Source organism: Narcine bancroftii, chromosome 2 (assembly GCF_036971445.1).
Source record: "Narcine bancroftii isolate sNarBan1 chromosome 2, sNarBan1.hap1, whole genome shotgun sequence".
NCBI classification, from domain to species: Eukaryota; Metazoa; Chordata; class Chondrichthyes; order Torpediniformes; family Narcinidae; genus Narcine; species Narcine bancroftii.
Genome location: NC_091470.1, coordinates 83,296,669 through 83,313,970, shown reverse-complemented (window position 1 = coordinate 83,313,970; position 17,302 = coordinate 83,296,669). Strand labels below are relative to the sequence as shown.

At 52.6% G+C, this 17,302-nt stretch overlaps 1 protein-coding gene across 1 annotated transcript in view; it reads left to right on the top strand.

Annotated features, from left to right (window-relative positions):
• Positions 1–4,488: 4,488 nt before the first annotated feature.
• Positions 4,489–17,302, top strand: part of crip2 (cysteine-rich protein 2) — a 33,184-nt gene continuing 20,370 nt past the window's right edge. Inside the window, exon 1 of the mRNA XM_069917294.1 lies at positions 4,489–4,586. Within this exon, the coding sequence (XP_069773395.1) occupies positions 4,544–4,586 (43 nt within the window). The 5' untranslated portion in view covers positions 4,489–4,543. The remainder of the gene's footprint in view (positions 4,587–17,302) is intronic.

Here is a 17,302-nt window from a genome sequence, read left to right as displayed (position 1 = left end):
ACAGACAGCAAGGGCTGTTTCCTAGTACATCCAAACATATATGCAGCAAATCCAAACAGATACATGGTGGATTATCACAAAGTCCCCATCTGCCATTGTGTTCTGCACCCTATAACAGAACCTTCTGTTCTCTACTGTCCTCCCCCTCTCTGCAACATCTCAGTTTTCAAGCTCTGCTATGGACCTTGACCCCAAAATTCAGCTTATTTCTCTTTCCACAGGTGCTGCCCTGACCTGCCGAATGCTTTCTGCAATCTCCGATTTTGACTCAGATTTCTGACATCTCCATTTTTTTGCTCTGATTTCAGTCTGGCACAAGCCGGTTGTACCTTCCTGGTACCTTCAAGGGATAACCCAATCATCACAGGATCACTCATTGACCCACTCTTGTAACCGCGGTTGTCATACAGTGCTCCAATTGAGTTTCTGTTCAATGGTGACCCTCAAATTATTGATGGTGGGGTCTTAGCAATAGGAGTGCCATTGAAGGTCAAGGGCAGGTGGTCGGACTCTCTCTTATTGGCTGTTGCTTGCCACTTGTCAGCCCCTACCTGAGAGTTAATGAGGCCTTGTTGGGGGTTGCTGAGAGGTTGTGAATGGAACACGGTGCAATCTTGAACATCCTAACGTCTGGCCTTTTGGCAGAAGTGTGGTGGTTAGTGAAGCAGCTGAAGATGGCTGTGTCTTGGATACTTCTCTGAGGAACCCCTGCAGTTGTGTCCTGGGGTTGGGATGTGTCACGGTGATGCGCTGCAGTGTGAACAAACAAGGTCAAACTATGAAAATTGTACTACAGGCTTTAATTAGCTTGCACACAAGATTCAGTATCTCTTCTGACTCCGTGTGCTCTATTGCCTACACAAGAGCCAGCACGAGCCTTTATGTGGGGCCAGTGATTGGCAGGGAGTAAGTGGAGCCAGCCTCCCAGGTTACCTCCCTGCAGGTACAGTGGGTTTCTCCCTGCAATAGGCAGATAGGAATGCAGATAGGTGCAGGCAGTTACAGACAGACTGGTGGTTGTATCAGCACAGTAACCTCCAACATCCATGTCCAACAGGAATGCAGAAGAGGGAAGGAATGGATCCTTGGGGGAAACCCCAGAGTGTGACAGAGCCAAGTGAAGACTCACCATTCATCACCAGATATACCTGAATCCCTCTCTGAGATCACCCTACCTTGCTAAGATGACCTTCAACTCTTTTGTTTCCTTAAAACCCCCTCCCATGTCTCCTCAGCTCTGCCAACTGCTCCCTCGCTAAACTGAGACCCTGTGAGCTGCTGGAGAAACTCAGCAGGCCAGGTAGCATCCAGGGTAGAAATGGTTGGTCAAGGCAGCACAGTTAGAGTAGCGTAGCAATGCCTTTACAGCGCCAGCTATTGGGACCCGACATTCTTCCTGTGTCTCTGGTTTCCTCCCAACCGTTCAAAACATATTGGGGGTGTAGGTTAATTGGGTATAAATTGGGTGGCATGGATTCATGGCCTGTTACTGTACTGAGGGTATAAATTTAAAAAAAAAATTCTAGTCAGGAAGGTCATCGAGACTAAATTAAGAGGTGATATTAAATATATAAAGGAGTAAAGAACCTGGGGAGGACCAAGGTGTTAGGGTTTAGGACAGTGGTTCTCAAACTTTTTCTTTCCACTCACATACCACCTTAAGTAATTCCTATGCCATCGGTGCTCTGTGATTAGTATGGGATTGCTTAAGGTGGGATGTGGGTGGAAAGAAAACGGTTGAGAACCACTGCTTTAGACCCAATTGTTACCAAAATATTTTGCTTGAGAAAGATTGTCTTTGGCCCATTTCCTTTGGAGTTATGAAACCGTGCACATAACGAGTCAAATAGGGATGATTAAAACAGTGGTTTTCAAACTTTTTCTTCCCACTCTCATCCCACTTAAGCAATCCTTTACTAAATACAGACCATAGGGATTACTTAAGGTGGGATGTGAGTGGGAAGAAAAAGTTTGAAAACTACTGGTTTAGGACAAAAGAGAGACTGGAGATAGAGACCTAAAGTTGTCAACATCACTGGTTTATGCCACGAGGTTTAAGGCTGTCTCCCTGGTCAGCAGGTCTCCTGAAGTCAACCCAACGTACAACTCAGTCCCAGTGTTGAGAGAGCCGATCTCTGCCCATTGTGCTGTGAGGTGGTACAAAAGTGGCTTGCCCCTCCCACATCCCTGTTGCTTCCTGTCTATCAAGACATTACTCAGCAGCCACTTGAACATGAACCAGCTCTCCATCACACTGCACATTCCAAATGCTGACCTCTGACGTATGATCCTCACACTACATCTCAATCTCTCTTCACCTAATGGAATTTTTTCAACTCAACATCAAATTGCCATTATTTTTAAACACTCCCATCAAATCTCCCTGCTCTGAGGAAAAATAAACAAGTTCTCTGTTCTGTCTAGAACACACATGTCAAACTCTGGCCCGCGGGCCAAATTTGGCCCACGATATAATTATATTTGGCCCGCAAGATCACATTAAATATATATTAGAGTTGGCCCGCTGGCCGCCGCGCCAGTATAGCGCATGCACACTGAAGGTGAAAATGAAGATGCCGGAGGTGTGGAGGGATCTCAGAGTCCCGAATCCCAGGGATCGGAGCGCCGCACTCAGCCCGCCCGGCTCCCGGACACACAGACGCGGCTGGAGTTGGGGACCATCCTCGCTGGTTCTGCGCTTCAGCGGCGACGCCGGACCGAACGTCTCGTTGGCGATGCCTTCCCCCTCGCTCCGTGCGCGGCGGACCCTGCCTCCAACTCCTTTTGTTGGAGACGAGCCCGGCGCCGTGAGATCGCAGTTTAATCCCTCTCCAACCATGGGAGGGGGGTGGGAGCAATGCGCTCTTCTCAGCCAATTCCTCCACCACCCCGGACGCTGGCGTTTCAATGGGGGGTTTGGGTGCCTTCGTCAGGCGACCGACCTGTTGGTCCAAGACAAGGGGAGAGCATACAAACTCCACACAGACAGCACCTGAACTCGGGTGAACGTGGAGCTGCGACCCCACATTCCACATCAGGACTGTGTGTAAGATTGGGAGCAGTGAGACGGAAGCTTATTTTGTTCCTGTGATTTAAGCCTTTCTTGGGGTGGGGGGGGTCCTTCTCTGACCACTTGCCTAACAATTAACCTAATCAGATGTGGAGTTACCACAATACAACAGTTCTCAACCTTTTTCTTTCCACTCGCGTCCCTGTGCCATTGGTGCTCTGTGATTAGTAAGGGATTGCTTAAGGTGGTCTATGGGTGGGAAGAAAAAGTTTGAAGACCACTGCTTTAATCATCCCTCATTGACTCGTCATGTGCACGGTTTCAGACGCTAAAGGAAATGGGCCAATGACAATGACAATGAAAGAGTTTATCCAAAACTATTATTAAACATTTATTTTAATAAGAAAAAGTTTAACATTACATATGTTGAAAGAAGAGAAAACATGCAGATGTTGTTGAAAATTTTCAATAAATATTTAGTTCGGCCCTCGACTTAGTCCAAATTTTTAATTTTGGCCCTCCATGAATTTGAGTTTGACACCCCTGGTCTAGAATGTCATCCTTGGATTGATTGGTTTTCTTTTGTATTGCACAGTCTGTTTGTTTATATTTTACGCTGTGTACAGTTTATTTTTAGCACTACCAATCAGTAGTAATTCTGCCTCGCCCTCAGGAAAAAGAATCTCAGGGTTGTATGTGATGTCATGTATGTACTCTGACAATAAATCTGAACAAAAGCAGTAAATCTCTTCTGCACCCTCTTCAGATCTTGGCGCGGTCCCAGCTGAGGTCAAGTTACACCTTCCCACCCATTTTCTAGCAAGCTCTTCCAACAACACGGTTCAGCTGGTAATCTTACTCCTCCAACTCACTTTCTTCCACTGCATTCAATTGGCAAAGTTGCCCCTCCCGCAGCCTCTCCATTGCTGTTCAGCATAGGCAATCCCCCATGCTTGCTCCTTACACCCAACCCCAAATAGGTGCATTGTTGCACACTGCAGCAGCAATGCTCGGTATTCCCATTGCAGCGGACTCCAGCCCGGACACCGCCATTCTCTGCATCCTTATTCTTGCACGTTTATTTTGATGTTGCACTGAATAATATTTGACAGTTCTCAATGCACAAATCACCCCCCGACGAATCTCCATCTTTCGCAGTGCATTCTCGGTGAAAACTCGCAATTAAAGCGCACTGGGTTCCCTGCGTCTCTTAGCCAAGACATGTGAGCGGCAGCAGAGCCGGCTGCTGCTTTCCTTGGGAATGGGGAACAAAGGGAATGAGTGGGGCAGCAGGTGGGCTCGGGCAGAGTTGGTGCTGCTGCGGGACCGCTCCCAGGATGGACCAGTTCGAGAAGGGAAAGGGGCGTGGCTCTCTGATCGACAGGCGGCGGTGTCCAACCGGAGGGAGCGGGTGGGCGCCGCCAGCCAATGGGCGGTGGGGGGAAGGGTGGGAAGCGAACGAGCAGGCGGCTCCGAGAGCATCGAGCGTGGGTGTCAGTGCAGCGGGACGAGTCAGGCTGGACAGCAGCGGCCATGGCATCCAAGTGTCCCAAGTGCGACAAAACAGTCTACTTCGGTGAGAGAAAGGACTGGGTGGGGGCGAGAGGAGGGACCCTGCTGGGTAGTGGGAGGGCAAGAGGAGGGACCTGCTGGGTAGTGGGTGAAAGGAGGGACCCTGCTGGGTAGTGGGTGAAAGGAGGGACCCTGCTGGGTAGTGGGTAAAAGGAGGGACCCTGCTGGGTAGTGGGTGAAAGGAGGGACCCTGCTGGGTAGTGGGTGAAAGGAGGGACCCTGCTGGGTAGTGGGTGAAAGGAGGGACCCTGCTGGGTAGTGGGTGAAAGGAGGGACCCTGCTGGGTAGTGGGTGAAAGGAGGGACCCTGCTGGGTAGTGGGTGAAAGGAGGGACCCTGCTGGGTAGTGGGTGAAAGGAGGGACCCTGCTGGGTAGTGGGTGAAAGGAGGGACCCTGCTGGGTAGTGGGTGAAAGGAGGGACCCTGCTGGGTAGTGGGTGAAAGGAGGGACCCTGCTGGGTAGTGGGTGAAAGGAGGGACCCTGCTGGGTAGTGGGTGAAAGGAGGGACCCTGCTGGGTAGTGGGTGAAAGGAGGGACCCTGCTGGGTAGTGGGTGAAAGGAGGGACCCTGCTGGGTAGTGGGTGAAAGGAGGGACCCTGCTGGGTAGTGGGTGAAAGGAGGGACCCTGCTGGGTAGTGGGTGAAAGGAGGGACCCTGCTGGGTAGTGGGTGAAAGGAGGGACCCTGCTGGGTAGTGGGTGAAAGGAGGGACCCTGCTGGGTAGTGGGTGAAAGGAGGGACCCTGCTGGGTAGTGGGTGAAAGGAGGGACCCTGCTGGGTAGTGGGTGAAAGGAGGGACCCTGCTGGGTAGTGGGTGAAAGGAGGGACCCTGCTGGGTAGTGGGTGAAAGGAGGGACCCTGCTGGGTAGTGGGTGAAAGGAGGGACCCTGCTGGGTAGTGGGTGAAAGGAGGGACCCTGCTGGGTAGTGGGTGAAAGGAGGGACCCTGCTGGGTAGTGGGTGAAAGGAGGGACCCTGCTGGGTAGTGGGTGAAAGGAGGGACCCTGCTGGGTAGTGGGTGAAAGGAGGGACCCTGCTGGGTAGTGGGTGAAAGGAGGGACCCTGCTGGGTAGTGGGTGAAAGGAGGGACCCTGCTGGGTAGTGGGTGAAAGGAGGGACCCTGCTGGGTAGTGGGTGAAAGGAGGGACCCTGCTGGGTAGTGGGTGAAAGGAGGGACCCTGCTGGGTAGTGGGTGAAAGGAGGGACCCTGCTGGGTAGTGGGTGAAAGGAGGGACCCTGCTGGGTAGTGGGTGAAAGGAGGGACCCTGCTGGGTAGTGGGTGAAAGGAGGGACCCTGCTGGGTAGTGGGTGAAAGGAGGGACCCTGCTGGGTAGTGGGTGAAAGGAGGGACCCTGCTGGTGGGGGAGGGGGGATGGATGAGAGGAGGGACCCTGCTGGTGGGGGAGGGGGGATGGATGAGAGGAGGGACCCTGCTGGTGGGGGAGGGGGGATGGATGAGAGGAGGGACCCTGCTGGTGGGGGAGGGGGGATGGATGAGAGGAGGGACCCTGCTGGTGGGGGAGGGACCCTGCTGGTGGAGGAGGGGGAATGGATGAGAGGAGGGACCCTGCTGGTGGGGGAGGGGGGATGGATGAGAGGAGGGACCCTGCTGGTGGGGGAGGGGGGATGGGTGAGAGGAGGGATCCTGCTGGGGGAGGGGGGATGGGTGAGAGGAGGGATCCTGCTGGGGGAGGGGGGATGGGTGAGAGGAGGGACCCTGCTGGGGGAGGGGGGATGGGTGAGAGGAGGGACCCTGCTGGTGGGGGGGAGTGGGTGAGAGGAGGGGCCCTGCTGTTGGGGGGGGGGTGAGAGGAGGGACCCTGCTGGTGGGGGGGGTGGGTGAGAGGAGGGACCCTGCTGGTGGGGGGGGATGGGTGAGAGGAGGGACCCTGATGGTGGGGGGGATGGGTGAGAGGAGGGACCCTGCTGTTGGGGGGATGGGTGAGAGGAGGGACCCTGCTGTTGGGGGGGATGGGTGAGAGGAGGGACCCTGCTGTTGGGGGGGATGGGTGAGAGGAGGGACCCTGCTGGGTAGTGGGAGGGTGAGAGGAGGGACCCTGCTGGGTAGTGGGAGGGTGAGAGGAGGGACTCTGCTGGGGTGGGGTGAGGTGGGACCCTGCTGGGTAGTGGGTGGGTGAGAGGAGGGACCCTGCTGGTAGGGATGGGTGAGGGGGCCCTGCTGGTGCGGGGGGGGGTGAGGAGGGACCCTGCTGGATAGTGGGAGGGTGAGAGGAGGGACTCTGCTGGGGTGGGGTGAGGTGGGACCCTGCTGGGTGGTGGTGGGTGAGAGGAGGGACCCTGCTGGGTGTGTGATGGGTGAGAGAGGGACCCTGCTGGGTGTGGGATGGGTGAGAGAGGGACCCTGCTGGTGTGGGATGGGTGAGAGAGGGACCCTGCTGGGTGTGGGATGGGTGAGAGAGGGACCCTGCTGGGTGTGGGATGGGTGAGAGAGGGACCCTGCTGGGTGTGGGATGGGTGAGAGGAGGGACCCTGCTGTGTGGGGGGTGGGTGAGAGAGAAGGGACCCTGCTGGAGGGGGAGGGGCGAGAGAGGAGGGACCCTGCTGGGGGGGAGTGGTGAGAGAGGAGGGACCCTGCTTGGGGGGGAGGGGTGAGAGAGGAGGGTCCCTGATGGGGGGGAGGGGTGAGGGAGGAGGGACCCTGCTGGGAGGGGGGGAGGGGTGAGGGAGGATATACCCTGCTGGGGGGGGGATGGGTGAGAGGAGAGACCCTGCTGGGTAGTGGGAGGGTGAGAGGAGGGACCCTGCTTGGTGGTGGCGTGAGGTGGGACCCTGCTGGGTAGTGGGTGGGTAAGAGGAGGGACCCTGCTGGATGGTGGGGTGAGGTGGGACCCTGCTGTGTGAGGGGTAGATGGGTGAGAGGAGGGATCCTGCTGGTGGGGGGGGAATTCACTTCAATAAAATAATAGATCGTGTTGGATTTTGTTTTCTATATTTGACGAAACATTCGTGAGATTAAAGTGGTCGAACAGATGCTAGGCGGGTGGAAAGACAAAGCCTTTGGTCACTCTTTACATTGTTCCCCTCACGGTGGGCTGGTCTGTAACCCCCGGAACATGGAGGTCTTTCGCTGATTTTCTTTTGAAAGTTTAAATTAAATATTGTGCTTCTCAGAACGGGGTGGCTGGCCATATTTTTTAAATAGTTCTAATTTTAATTGGTTAGAAGAGGAATTTCTGCTATTTAATTTTGAGATCGCAACCTGGCAACTTCCCCTCCTCCAACACATCGAGCAGGGAATTAACTGATGGGTAGGATTGAACATTTGTGTGATAGGCTCTGAATTCAGTGCTGAGGTCTTGCAGTGTCTGGCTGATGCCTGTGTCTATTGGGACCATTCTGGTTTATAATCTGTGGGCATTGGCTGAGATCAGATGCAACTGCTGGGAAATTGAGCAAGATTGCAACAAATAGAGCCGGCAAAGGAATGGGACAGAAGAGGTGAAATTTGTTTCAGTCAGTGAGTGGAATGTTTTCTCTGAAGCGATGTTTTGGAAATAGTCACTGGTGACTTTTAAGAGCCTTGTTAAGTAATAATAGGGAGTGGGGTGGAAGAAGTTGAATGGCCACTAACCAAGTGACACCTGGTATCACAGAGACTGTGCTGAATGAAGGAATGCTGTTCTTTTGTGCTTGAGTCTGGAGATGTTAGATGCAATTTTGCACATTGTTCATAATTCATAGCCAGACACATCCACACTGATTGCTGGTCAGGAAATGCATTCTGAAGTCTTTTACTTTGAGTTGCCCCGATTCATCTCTCATCATTGCCTAAGTAAGGTTGCTTCCTGCTTTGAATGTTTCTTTATTTTAACCGTTGCACTAGTATGTGAGTGTGGGTCTGTGCACTGCACATTGAACGCGCCCTTGCTGTGATTCTAACATTTCTTCATTACACTATAGGGTTTATTGTTCCCACACTCCCTGGTACCAATTCCCTCTCGCCAGATCCACAGCAGAGCTGCTAGCTTTTTATTAAAATGTATTCTCTCAACTTGACAGCTTATTTGTACTGCTCAATTTTTTTCAAGCTCTGAGAGCCCAGCAGAGACTGAAGAATGGGAGACAACACACAGGGGATAAATATGCTCTTGCTATTGAGCCGTGTTTAGATAGGCAAGTGGGGAACTTTTGAACACTGGTTGAACATTAAATGAGATTTGGCTCTGAGTAATAGTTTAGACAGACTTTTTACAACACGGTAACAGGCCATTTCGGCCCACGAGTCCTTGCTGCCCAATTTACCTATGATCCCCGGTACGTTTTGAAGGGTGGAAGGAAACTGGAGCCCCTGGGGAAAACCGACGGAGACACTGGGATTCGAACCCCGGTCCTGGTTGTTGGTGCTGTAAAGGCATTGCACTAAACACTACGCCACCCATGCTGAGATGCACCAATCTTGGATAGTTAGGGTTGTAAAGAAAGCTTTGGTACAAAATATCAGAGTATAGGACTTGGGAAGTTATGGTGAAAATGTCCAAGGCATTAGTAAGGCCAAATTTGGAGCATTGTGTGCAGTTTTGTTCACCTGCCTACAAGAAAGATATCAATAAGATTGAAGGAGTGCAAAGAAAATTTAGAGTTTATCAGTCAGGGATTGAGTATAGAAGGTCATGTATAGGACCTTCAAGTATAGGAGGTCATGTTACAGTTTTATAAGATGTTGGTGGGGACCCATGTGGAATATTGTGTTCAGATTTGGGCACCATGGCCACAGGAAGATGTTGTCAAGCTGGAGAGAGTGTAGAGAAGATTTACGAGGATGTTGCAGGGAGTCGGAAGCAGTTGAGCATGCTGGGGCTTTATTCCTGGGATTGCAGGAGGATGAAGGGTAATCGCAAGAGGTGTACAAAATTGTGAGTGGAATAGATCGGATGAATGCAGAGACTTCTGCCCAGAGTAGGGGCAGTGATAACCAGAGGGCATGGATTGAAGGTGAGGTTTAACAGGATTCTTTTTACCCTCAGGATGGTGAGTGTGTGGAATGGGCTGCTGGAAGAGGTGGTTGAAGCAGGCATTGTTGCAATGATTAGGAAACATTTGAATGGATACATGGGTTCAGAGGGATATGGGCCAAGTGCAGTGAGGTGAGACAGGTTGGGCCAAAGGGCCTATTTCCATGCCATGCCACTAATTCACGAGGGGAGAGAAGATTGATCAGTTTTCCAATGGGTCCCAAGACCACACTGTTGCTTGTGAGTGTGAGAATGTTGATGGTGGGTGGGAGGGGGTATCCCAGCAGGAGAATGAATGGTGGGAAGGGCAGGTAACTGTTTGCAGGAGAATGGCTTGAGATGCATGGAGAATTGGGTTTTACCTGGGTGTTGCTTACATTTGTCAGACCAATCTGAGCTGTGCTCACAGCTGTGGCACAGCTGTAGCCAGTCTGACCAGAGCAATGGAATTTTACAATTATTAGCATGCAATTTGGCAAAGAAAAGCAGTTTCTTCAGAAAGAAGTGGAAGCATGGGTGTGGCAGGCTTGGCCTTCTGGTTGTTAGTCTGTAAAATCCACTTTGTTCACCAATAAGTCATCTGGGAGGCTGACTTGAGGATGGGACACCTCTGGAATCCCATTAGACCCCTGCCTCAGTTCTGTAATGCATGGTCACCATCTGCATGGCTCGCCCTTTTGTAAACATTTTTTTCATGGAAAGAGGCTGTTCAGTCCATCAAGTCTCAGGGCAACCTATCCCATTCCAGCTTATTTCCCGTAACCTCTTTGCACATGTGCCCCCTTGCATTCCCTACTCGCACCTGTACTGTAGCTACTGAAATAGGTCAGTTAACCTTCCAAGCAGCATGGTACTCTGGTACCAGTAGAAACCTTGCAAGGAGGTCATTAGGTTGAAAACCGGTTCACATACGTGCTAGAGAAGCCCAGCAAGATCACGCAACGTCCATAGGAAGTAAAGGGCGGTTGACATTCCAGGCCAGAGGCCTTTGTCAAGATGAGGCAGACATCTGAATAAAAAGTGAGGGGAAGCCGCACAGGCTAACAGGTGGGAGGAGAGATGAGAAGGAAGCTGAGGAGTGAAAGGGGGAGGGGGCAAAGAAAGGGAGCTCTCTAATAGAAGGAAGTGGAGAGAGTGGGGAGCTGAAGGAAGGGAAACTGAGGGAGAGGGTTAACAGACATCATGTTGGTGACTGCTGAGATGAGATGTAATTTGCTGGTGGCCTCAATTTATATTGTTGGAGGAAGTGGAGGGAGCTCTACCCCAGTTTGTCTCTCAGCCATTACCAGTTATGTGTTTGGCTCCCTCACTCTTGCTTAGGCTGCAAATAATGTCTGCAATTTGAAAGTACTTCATTATGTGCAAATACAAAGGGCCTTCTCAAGGTTCAGTGAGTTGCTTTGTAAAAAGCAAATCTTTATGGCTCATTCAGTCAGCAGAAAGTTCGAGAGATTCAAGGAGCGAATTGTGAGTTTTATTCGATCAGCTGAGGGGGTTGGAAGATGATTGTGAACAAAAAATGTCATTCAGCATCTGTGGAGAGTAAAACAGGAACAGTTGGTTTTGGGCCTTCCATCAGGATTAGAGTTAAACTCCTCTTCAGAAGTGGGAAAATGAGGAAATAACATGAGGGGTAGGTAGCAGAAGGAATGTCTATGGTTGGGGTGGAGTCCAAGCCTGACAAGGTGATGCAGTTGTTCTGATGCCCTCTAGTTAATTAGGATGAGTCTGTCATCAGGTGAACGAGGGCAGTCGGAGAGAAACGTCACCATCAACGTAATGGAACTCCTGAGCCGCAGACACCAGCAGTTGGAAGTGTTCATATCGGGCAGCATCTGTGAGAGAAGAAAACTGGGATAATGTTGCAGGTGGCTGACCCAAAGATCTTGCTCTGGCATGTTACCGAGCCGCTCTGTAGCTGGAGAGTATCGCAGTTGAGGCCTGTCAAAAAATGCGGGGGTGGTGGAGCTAAAGCTCGTTCCCGCCCTTCTTACCTTCAGTAAGGGCGACTGCTCTCCCCTCGCTCCTGCTGTCACAGACCAGAGGAGGAGACGTTTTGTTTTCACCAACTCTTTCGACCCAGAAAGTCCCAAAGGACTACGCAAACAATGATGTATTTCTGCTGCAGATGCAATGTAGGAAGCATATTTGGCCGGGTCAAGTGGATTATAAATACCAATGGAAACTGAATTTTTACTTAATCTTATCATCTCTATTTATATAATAACTGGATAAAGCAGAATGTTAAACAATTGAGTGGAAACGAAGGTCTGTGCTGAATTGTCATGTCAGTAGAATATCAAATTAATAACCTAGTGACAAATGTGTGAGGGCAGGGTTCATGTGTTAATTAATGTTCGTGTTTGCTAGAAGGACATCAGAACTAGGAGCAGGAGTCAGCCATCTAGCCTGTCAAGCCTGCTCTGCCATTCACTGGCTGTGGAATCGACTCCACTTACCCGTCCGTTCCTCATAATTCCCCTTCGATGCAAAATATCTAGCTCTTAAATACATTTAATGATGCAGCCTTGACTGCTTCCTCAGGCAGAGAATTCGCTGCTCTCCAGGTTCCTCCTCATCTCTATCTTAACCTTACTCCTCTAAGCCTCTCTGGGTTAATGTGCTTTTCCAATGAGCAAACAGTGTGCCTACCCTGTGTTTTACACGGAGCGCCTTATTTTAAATGGGGCCTCTGCTTCAGAGGTTAGGAGACTGTGTAAGGTGAGAGGTGTTTGTGTCCAGCTGTGACAGAGGGTTTAATTTTTTTCAATGAAGCTGCCACTATTTCCCCACACAAGAATCACGGTGACTGGAATGGCCGCCAAGATGCAGAGGGTGGGGTGGGGAGTCCGAGGGGACGAGCTGGAAGAATACAAGAGGGCTTTTATCGCCCACCTGTTATGTGGGCTCCTCGTGTCTGGAGCTGACAGCCTTTTTCCATTTTTCCACTGGGAATCTCTGCTTCCTGTGGGGAAAGAAGACACAAGGAGAGCATTGTGCCGGAAGAATGATGACCTTTTGGTGCCTCGTTGCAGGGGTGTCGGGCGTGATGCATACTCCCGTCCCTGTATTTGGCAGCTGCTGGTGATGAGCAGTTTTCCCCTTCTGTGGGCCATGCCTCATGTTCTAAATGCTGTTTTAATACAGGCTGGGCTGGAAGGGGCTTCATCTCCAACAGCTTCTCAAAGGAAAGATCAGGCTAATAGCAGGGATTAGACGCCCCCATCCCGTCGGACAGAAGATACAAGCCTGAAAGTACGATCTGCAGATTCTTCCCTGCTGTTGCCAGGAGATTGAATGGACCTCTTATTCATACGGTGATGCACAGTCTTAGTTGAAAAGTTTCTCTGTAGCACTGTACTCTGCCCTTCTCATTTACTTTGCACCACCTTCTGTACTCAATGATAGGATGAGCAGCTTGGATAGCACGCAAAAACAAAGTTTTTCCACTATCTCAGTGCATGTGACAAAATTCAATTCATTTTGCATAATTTAAGGTTGTGATTGGCATGTGCAGAGCTGATGGAACGTGGTTGGAGGTTATCTTTGCAGTGGAGGGAGTGCAATGACAATATCTCAGCCTGGTTGCAGGGGTGGTGGGTTTACCAGAGGAACAGGCAGTAGCCAGATTGGTTCAGCATTCTCGAGAGTTTGGGCCTCATTGAAACTTGCAAAGTTTTTGTAGGGTCCATTAGGTTGGGGGTAAGGATTGTTTCCAGGATGCGAAATGGGGAGTAGTTTTTCCATCCAGATGTCAGTGATCCTTGGAATTCTCTACTGCAGAGTGTTGAGGAGGTTCCAGCACTGAGTTTGCTGAGAACAAGGGGAGAGAGCTGAAACTCGGCTGGACCTGCCTCACACATACTGTTGCTACAAAAAGTTGGGGGCTGGGTATCCTCCAGCAAGCGACTCGCCTCCTGAAACACCAGAGGCTTTCCCCAAGTGTGGCTGGACCCTCTCCGCCAGCCTGCATGAGTGCAGCTCCAGCTACTCTTGGGAAGCACGGCGCCTTCCCGAACAAACCAGATGCTTGATCAACACCCGTCCACTCCCCAACACCATTAGCCCAGGTTCACTGCGGGGTGCAGGTGGACAGCTCCCACCCTACCCAGTAAGAGTACACTAAACCATAGAGCCGCACCAGGAATTTATCGAAGCTCTGCAGATCCATCACATGATGGTAGGCAAGGAAAGAGCAGACAGGAGGAGTCTACTCCAAGAATCTGCCCCTCCTCAGTGACAACATGATCCATGGTTTGTTGTCAAGAGGGAGAAGTATTCACAACAGTGTTCAAACAAAGGACCACCTCCAGTTCCCTGGGGTCTCCAGAGCACATCTCTGGTCAGTTTAATTCCCAGCCTTGCACTGGACATGGCAGGAGTGGGGCAGAGTCCTGGGGAGGTGGGAGGAGGTGGAGCAGACGGAGATGACAATGGCAACATGTCACCCTGGTATCCCAGTACCACCGCGCTCTTTGCCGTGCCCCCGCGCTCTTTGCCGTGCCCCCGCGCTCTTTGCCGTGCCCCCGCGCTCTTTGCCGTGCCCCCGCGCTCTTTGCCGTGCCCCCGCGCTCTTTGCCGTGCCCCCGCGCTCTTTGCCGTGCCCCCGCGCTCTTTGCCGTGCCCCCGCGCTCTTTGCCGTGCCCCCGCGCTCTTTGCCGTGCCCCCGCGCTCTTTGCCGTGCCCCCGCGCTCTTTGCCGTGCCCCCGCGCTCTTTGCCGTGCCCCCGCGCTCTTTGCCGTGCCCCCGCGCTCTTTGCCGTGCCCCCGCGCTCTTTGCCGTGCCCCCGCGCTCTTTGCCGTGCCCCCGCGCTCTTTGCCGTGCCCCCGCGCTCTTTGCCGTGCCCCCGCGCTCTTTGCCGTGCCCCCGCGCTCTTTGCCGTGCCCCCGCGCTCTTTGCCGTGCCCCCGCGCTCTTTGCCGTGCCCCCGCGCTCTTTGCCGTGCCCCCGCGCTCTTTGCCGTGCCCCCGCGCTCTTTGCCGTGCCCCCGCGCTCTTTGCCGTGCCCCCGCGCTCTTTGCCGTGCCCCCGCGCTCTTTGCCGTGCCCCCGCGCTCTTTGCCGTGCCCCCGCGCTCTTTGCCGTGCCCCCGCGCTCTTTGCCGTGCCCCCGCGCTCTTTGCCGTGCCCCCGCGCTCTTTGCCGTGCCCCCGCGCTCTTTGCCGTGCCCCCGCGCTCTTTGCCGTGCCCCCGCGCTCTTTGCCGTGCCCCCGCGCTCTTTGCCGTGCCCCCGCGCTCCCTTGCCGAGACAACAAAACAAAGGGGCTGGTGGTCTCAAGAAATGTGTCCCTGTGTACAGGGAGATAGGGGGAGAGCTCCAAGTTCTCAGAAGTAAGTATCACCAGCAACCTGCCCTGGTCCAATCACGTCAGCATTACAATCGAGAAAGTGCTCCAAAGTCTCTACTCTCTCGGAACCCTCCAGAATTCCAATGTGCCCTCTGCGTTCTTGTATCAATTTTTAACAGATGCACTGTAGAAAGTATCCCATTCTGATGCGCCACAGCTCGATAGCTGTGCCCCGTCCTGATGCGCCACAGCTCGATAGCTGTGCCCCGTCCTGATGCGCCACAGCTCGATAGCTGTGCCCCGTCCTGATGCGCCACAGCTCGATAGCTGTGCCCCGTCCTGATGCGCCACAGCTCGATAGCTGTTGCCAGGACCACAAGAAACTGCAGAGCGCTGTGAACACAGTCTGGGCTCTACCTCCGTGTTGGTATTCCTAGCCTTTCATTTGACTCCAGTGCTAGGGATTAGGGAGTAAGACTTGGTTCCTGGCTGGCTCTGTCAAGGCAAGTTGCTGATTAAAGACAACTTTGTGTGAGCGGTGGGATGGGGTTACTAGAAGATTGGAACAGTGTGCAGCTGGGACTCTGCTCCACTCTGGCGTGAAGGAAAAGCAAAGCAAGTAATGAAATGATCGATGCGGGGTGCTGAAAGAGGGACCCACCCAGTCTGAAGGCAGCTCTGTCAGTGTTGTTGGTCTGGAGCTCAGCTCTGTGGCTGGCTGACAGCTGGCGCACATGAGAAATGGCTGGTCCAGTGAGAACGGTGTGCCTGAAGGAACCTGTCGCTCCATGCTGCTGGAATCCCGATGGAGCCTGCCCCTTCACCGGGGATTTTCAGTTGGCAGAAGGTTGCGGCGCCTATTCCCATCCCCCCCCCACTCCACTCATCCGACATGATGCAGTTGCCGTCCTACCCTGTGCAGGCAAGGGGAACCTGGGTACCTATCGATCTGTTGTGTGAGGGGTAGCTGGTGCAGGATTATCAGGAGAAGGGGGTGATGTAGAGGCTGGGGGTGGGGTCTGGGCTTGGGTTGGTGGAGACTGGAGGTTAGGGATGTGCGAGGAAGTGAGCATGGACACAAACAGGGGATCTGAGCCAAGGTTTTGCTGTGCAGCAGTCAGTAAACCAGGGGCTGCCCTCTAGTTGGGTGGGGAGATTGATGGGTGGGGGAGGGGCAGGATCGGTGTGTGTCTGGTGGAGGTTGGGGGCCTTATCTGTGAGTAGGGGAGGGGGGATTATCGGGGGATCTCTTGCTGGAGATGTTCCACAGCCCTCCTGTTAGGCGCACCCAGGCTATGTTAAGCCATTGGATCCTGTCCTATCGCAATCATTCCTTTTGTTCTCCCTGACTCTGCCTCGTTGTCTCTAAACTTGAAACAAACTGATTTTTTTCCTCTTCCTCATCTGCCACTTAGGTAGATTTCAACCATCTCTAGTTTTTATAAACAAATTATTTCTCTGATACTATTGAAACCTGTTCCCAAACTATACCCCTCATAGTGTTGTAATACTCTGCCAGCCACCTCTACTGCGGGGCTCAAGCCCAGCCTATCCAGGCTCTCGTAACTGAGATGACCCTCTGAATCTCCTCTACACCCTCCCCAATACAACCCTGTCGTGTAGTGAGCAGAGATAGAGGTGTTGTGGAAAGTAATGGGCAGGCATGAAGAAGTTCTCGCTGAGGTCATGACTGGGGCTGACCGTGTCCTATTGAAGATCTGCTTGTTGCCTACTGCGTGGGATTGAGCTATTTCTGTGTCACAGGTCTGTGTGTGCGTGGCTGGTTAGTGGTAGGGGCCTGGGAGATCTAGGCTCCTTCTGGGCCTCCGTAAGTTGACGGGCCTGCACCGGATCTGCACAGAGCCCCTCCAGCAAGGGTGGGGGGCGGGGGTGGGTTTGGTGCCACTTGTGCCTGTAGGCAGTGAGAGCTCCCTGCAGGGCTGGGAACAAAGAGCACCTGCCATGGGTGGGGGGGGGGGGGGGTGGTCGAGACTATGTGTCTGAGCTTGGAGCCAACTGATGTATCAAGTTCAGCCAGTGGCTGAGCAGACAGATGCATGGTGCAGGAACAGGCCACGGGTGGTCCATGGACATGTTACCGGTGTAATAAACATTGTAAATTTGTGCGTGACAGTTGAGTACGGAACTACTTTGCCCAGGACCGCAAGAAACTGCAGAATATAGCAAATACAACTCAGGCCATCACACCTTCTCACCTCTTCGACTCCTTCTACACTCCCACTGGCCGACGAAAGCTACCAATGTACTCAAGGACCCATCTCACCCCCTCCAGTCACGCTCTTCACCCTTGCCATCAGGGCCCTCCTACTTCGTCCTGCAAGTTCAGGCTGCTTCGCTTGTGATGCTTTTCTTTCCTCCTCGTGTTGAGGGAGCTGCAACTTCTATCCATATTCCTTGTGAAGGACTGGGGAGGGAGGGAACTCCTAGCAGAAGATTGAGGTGAG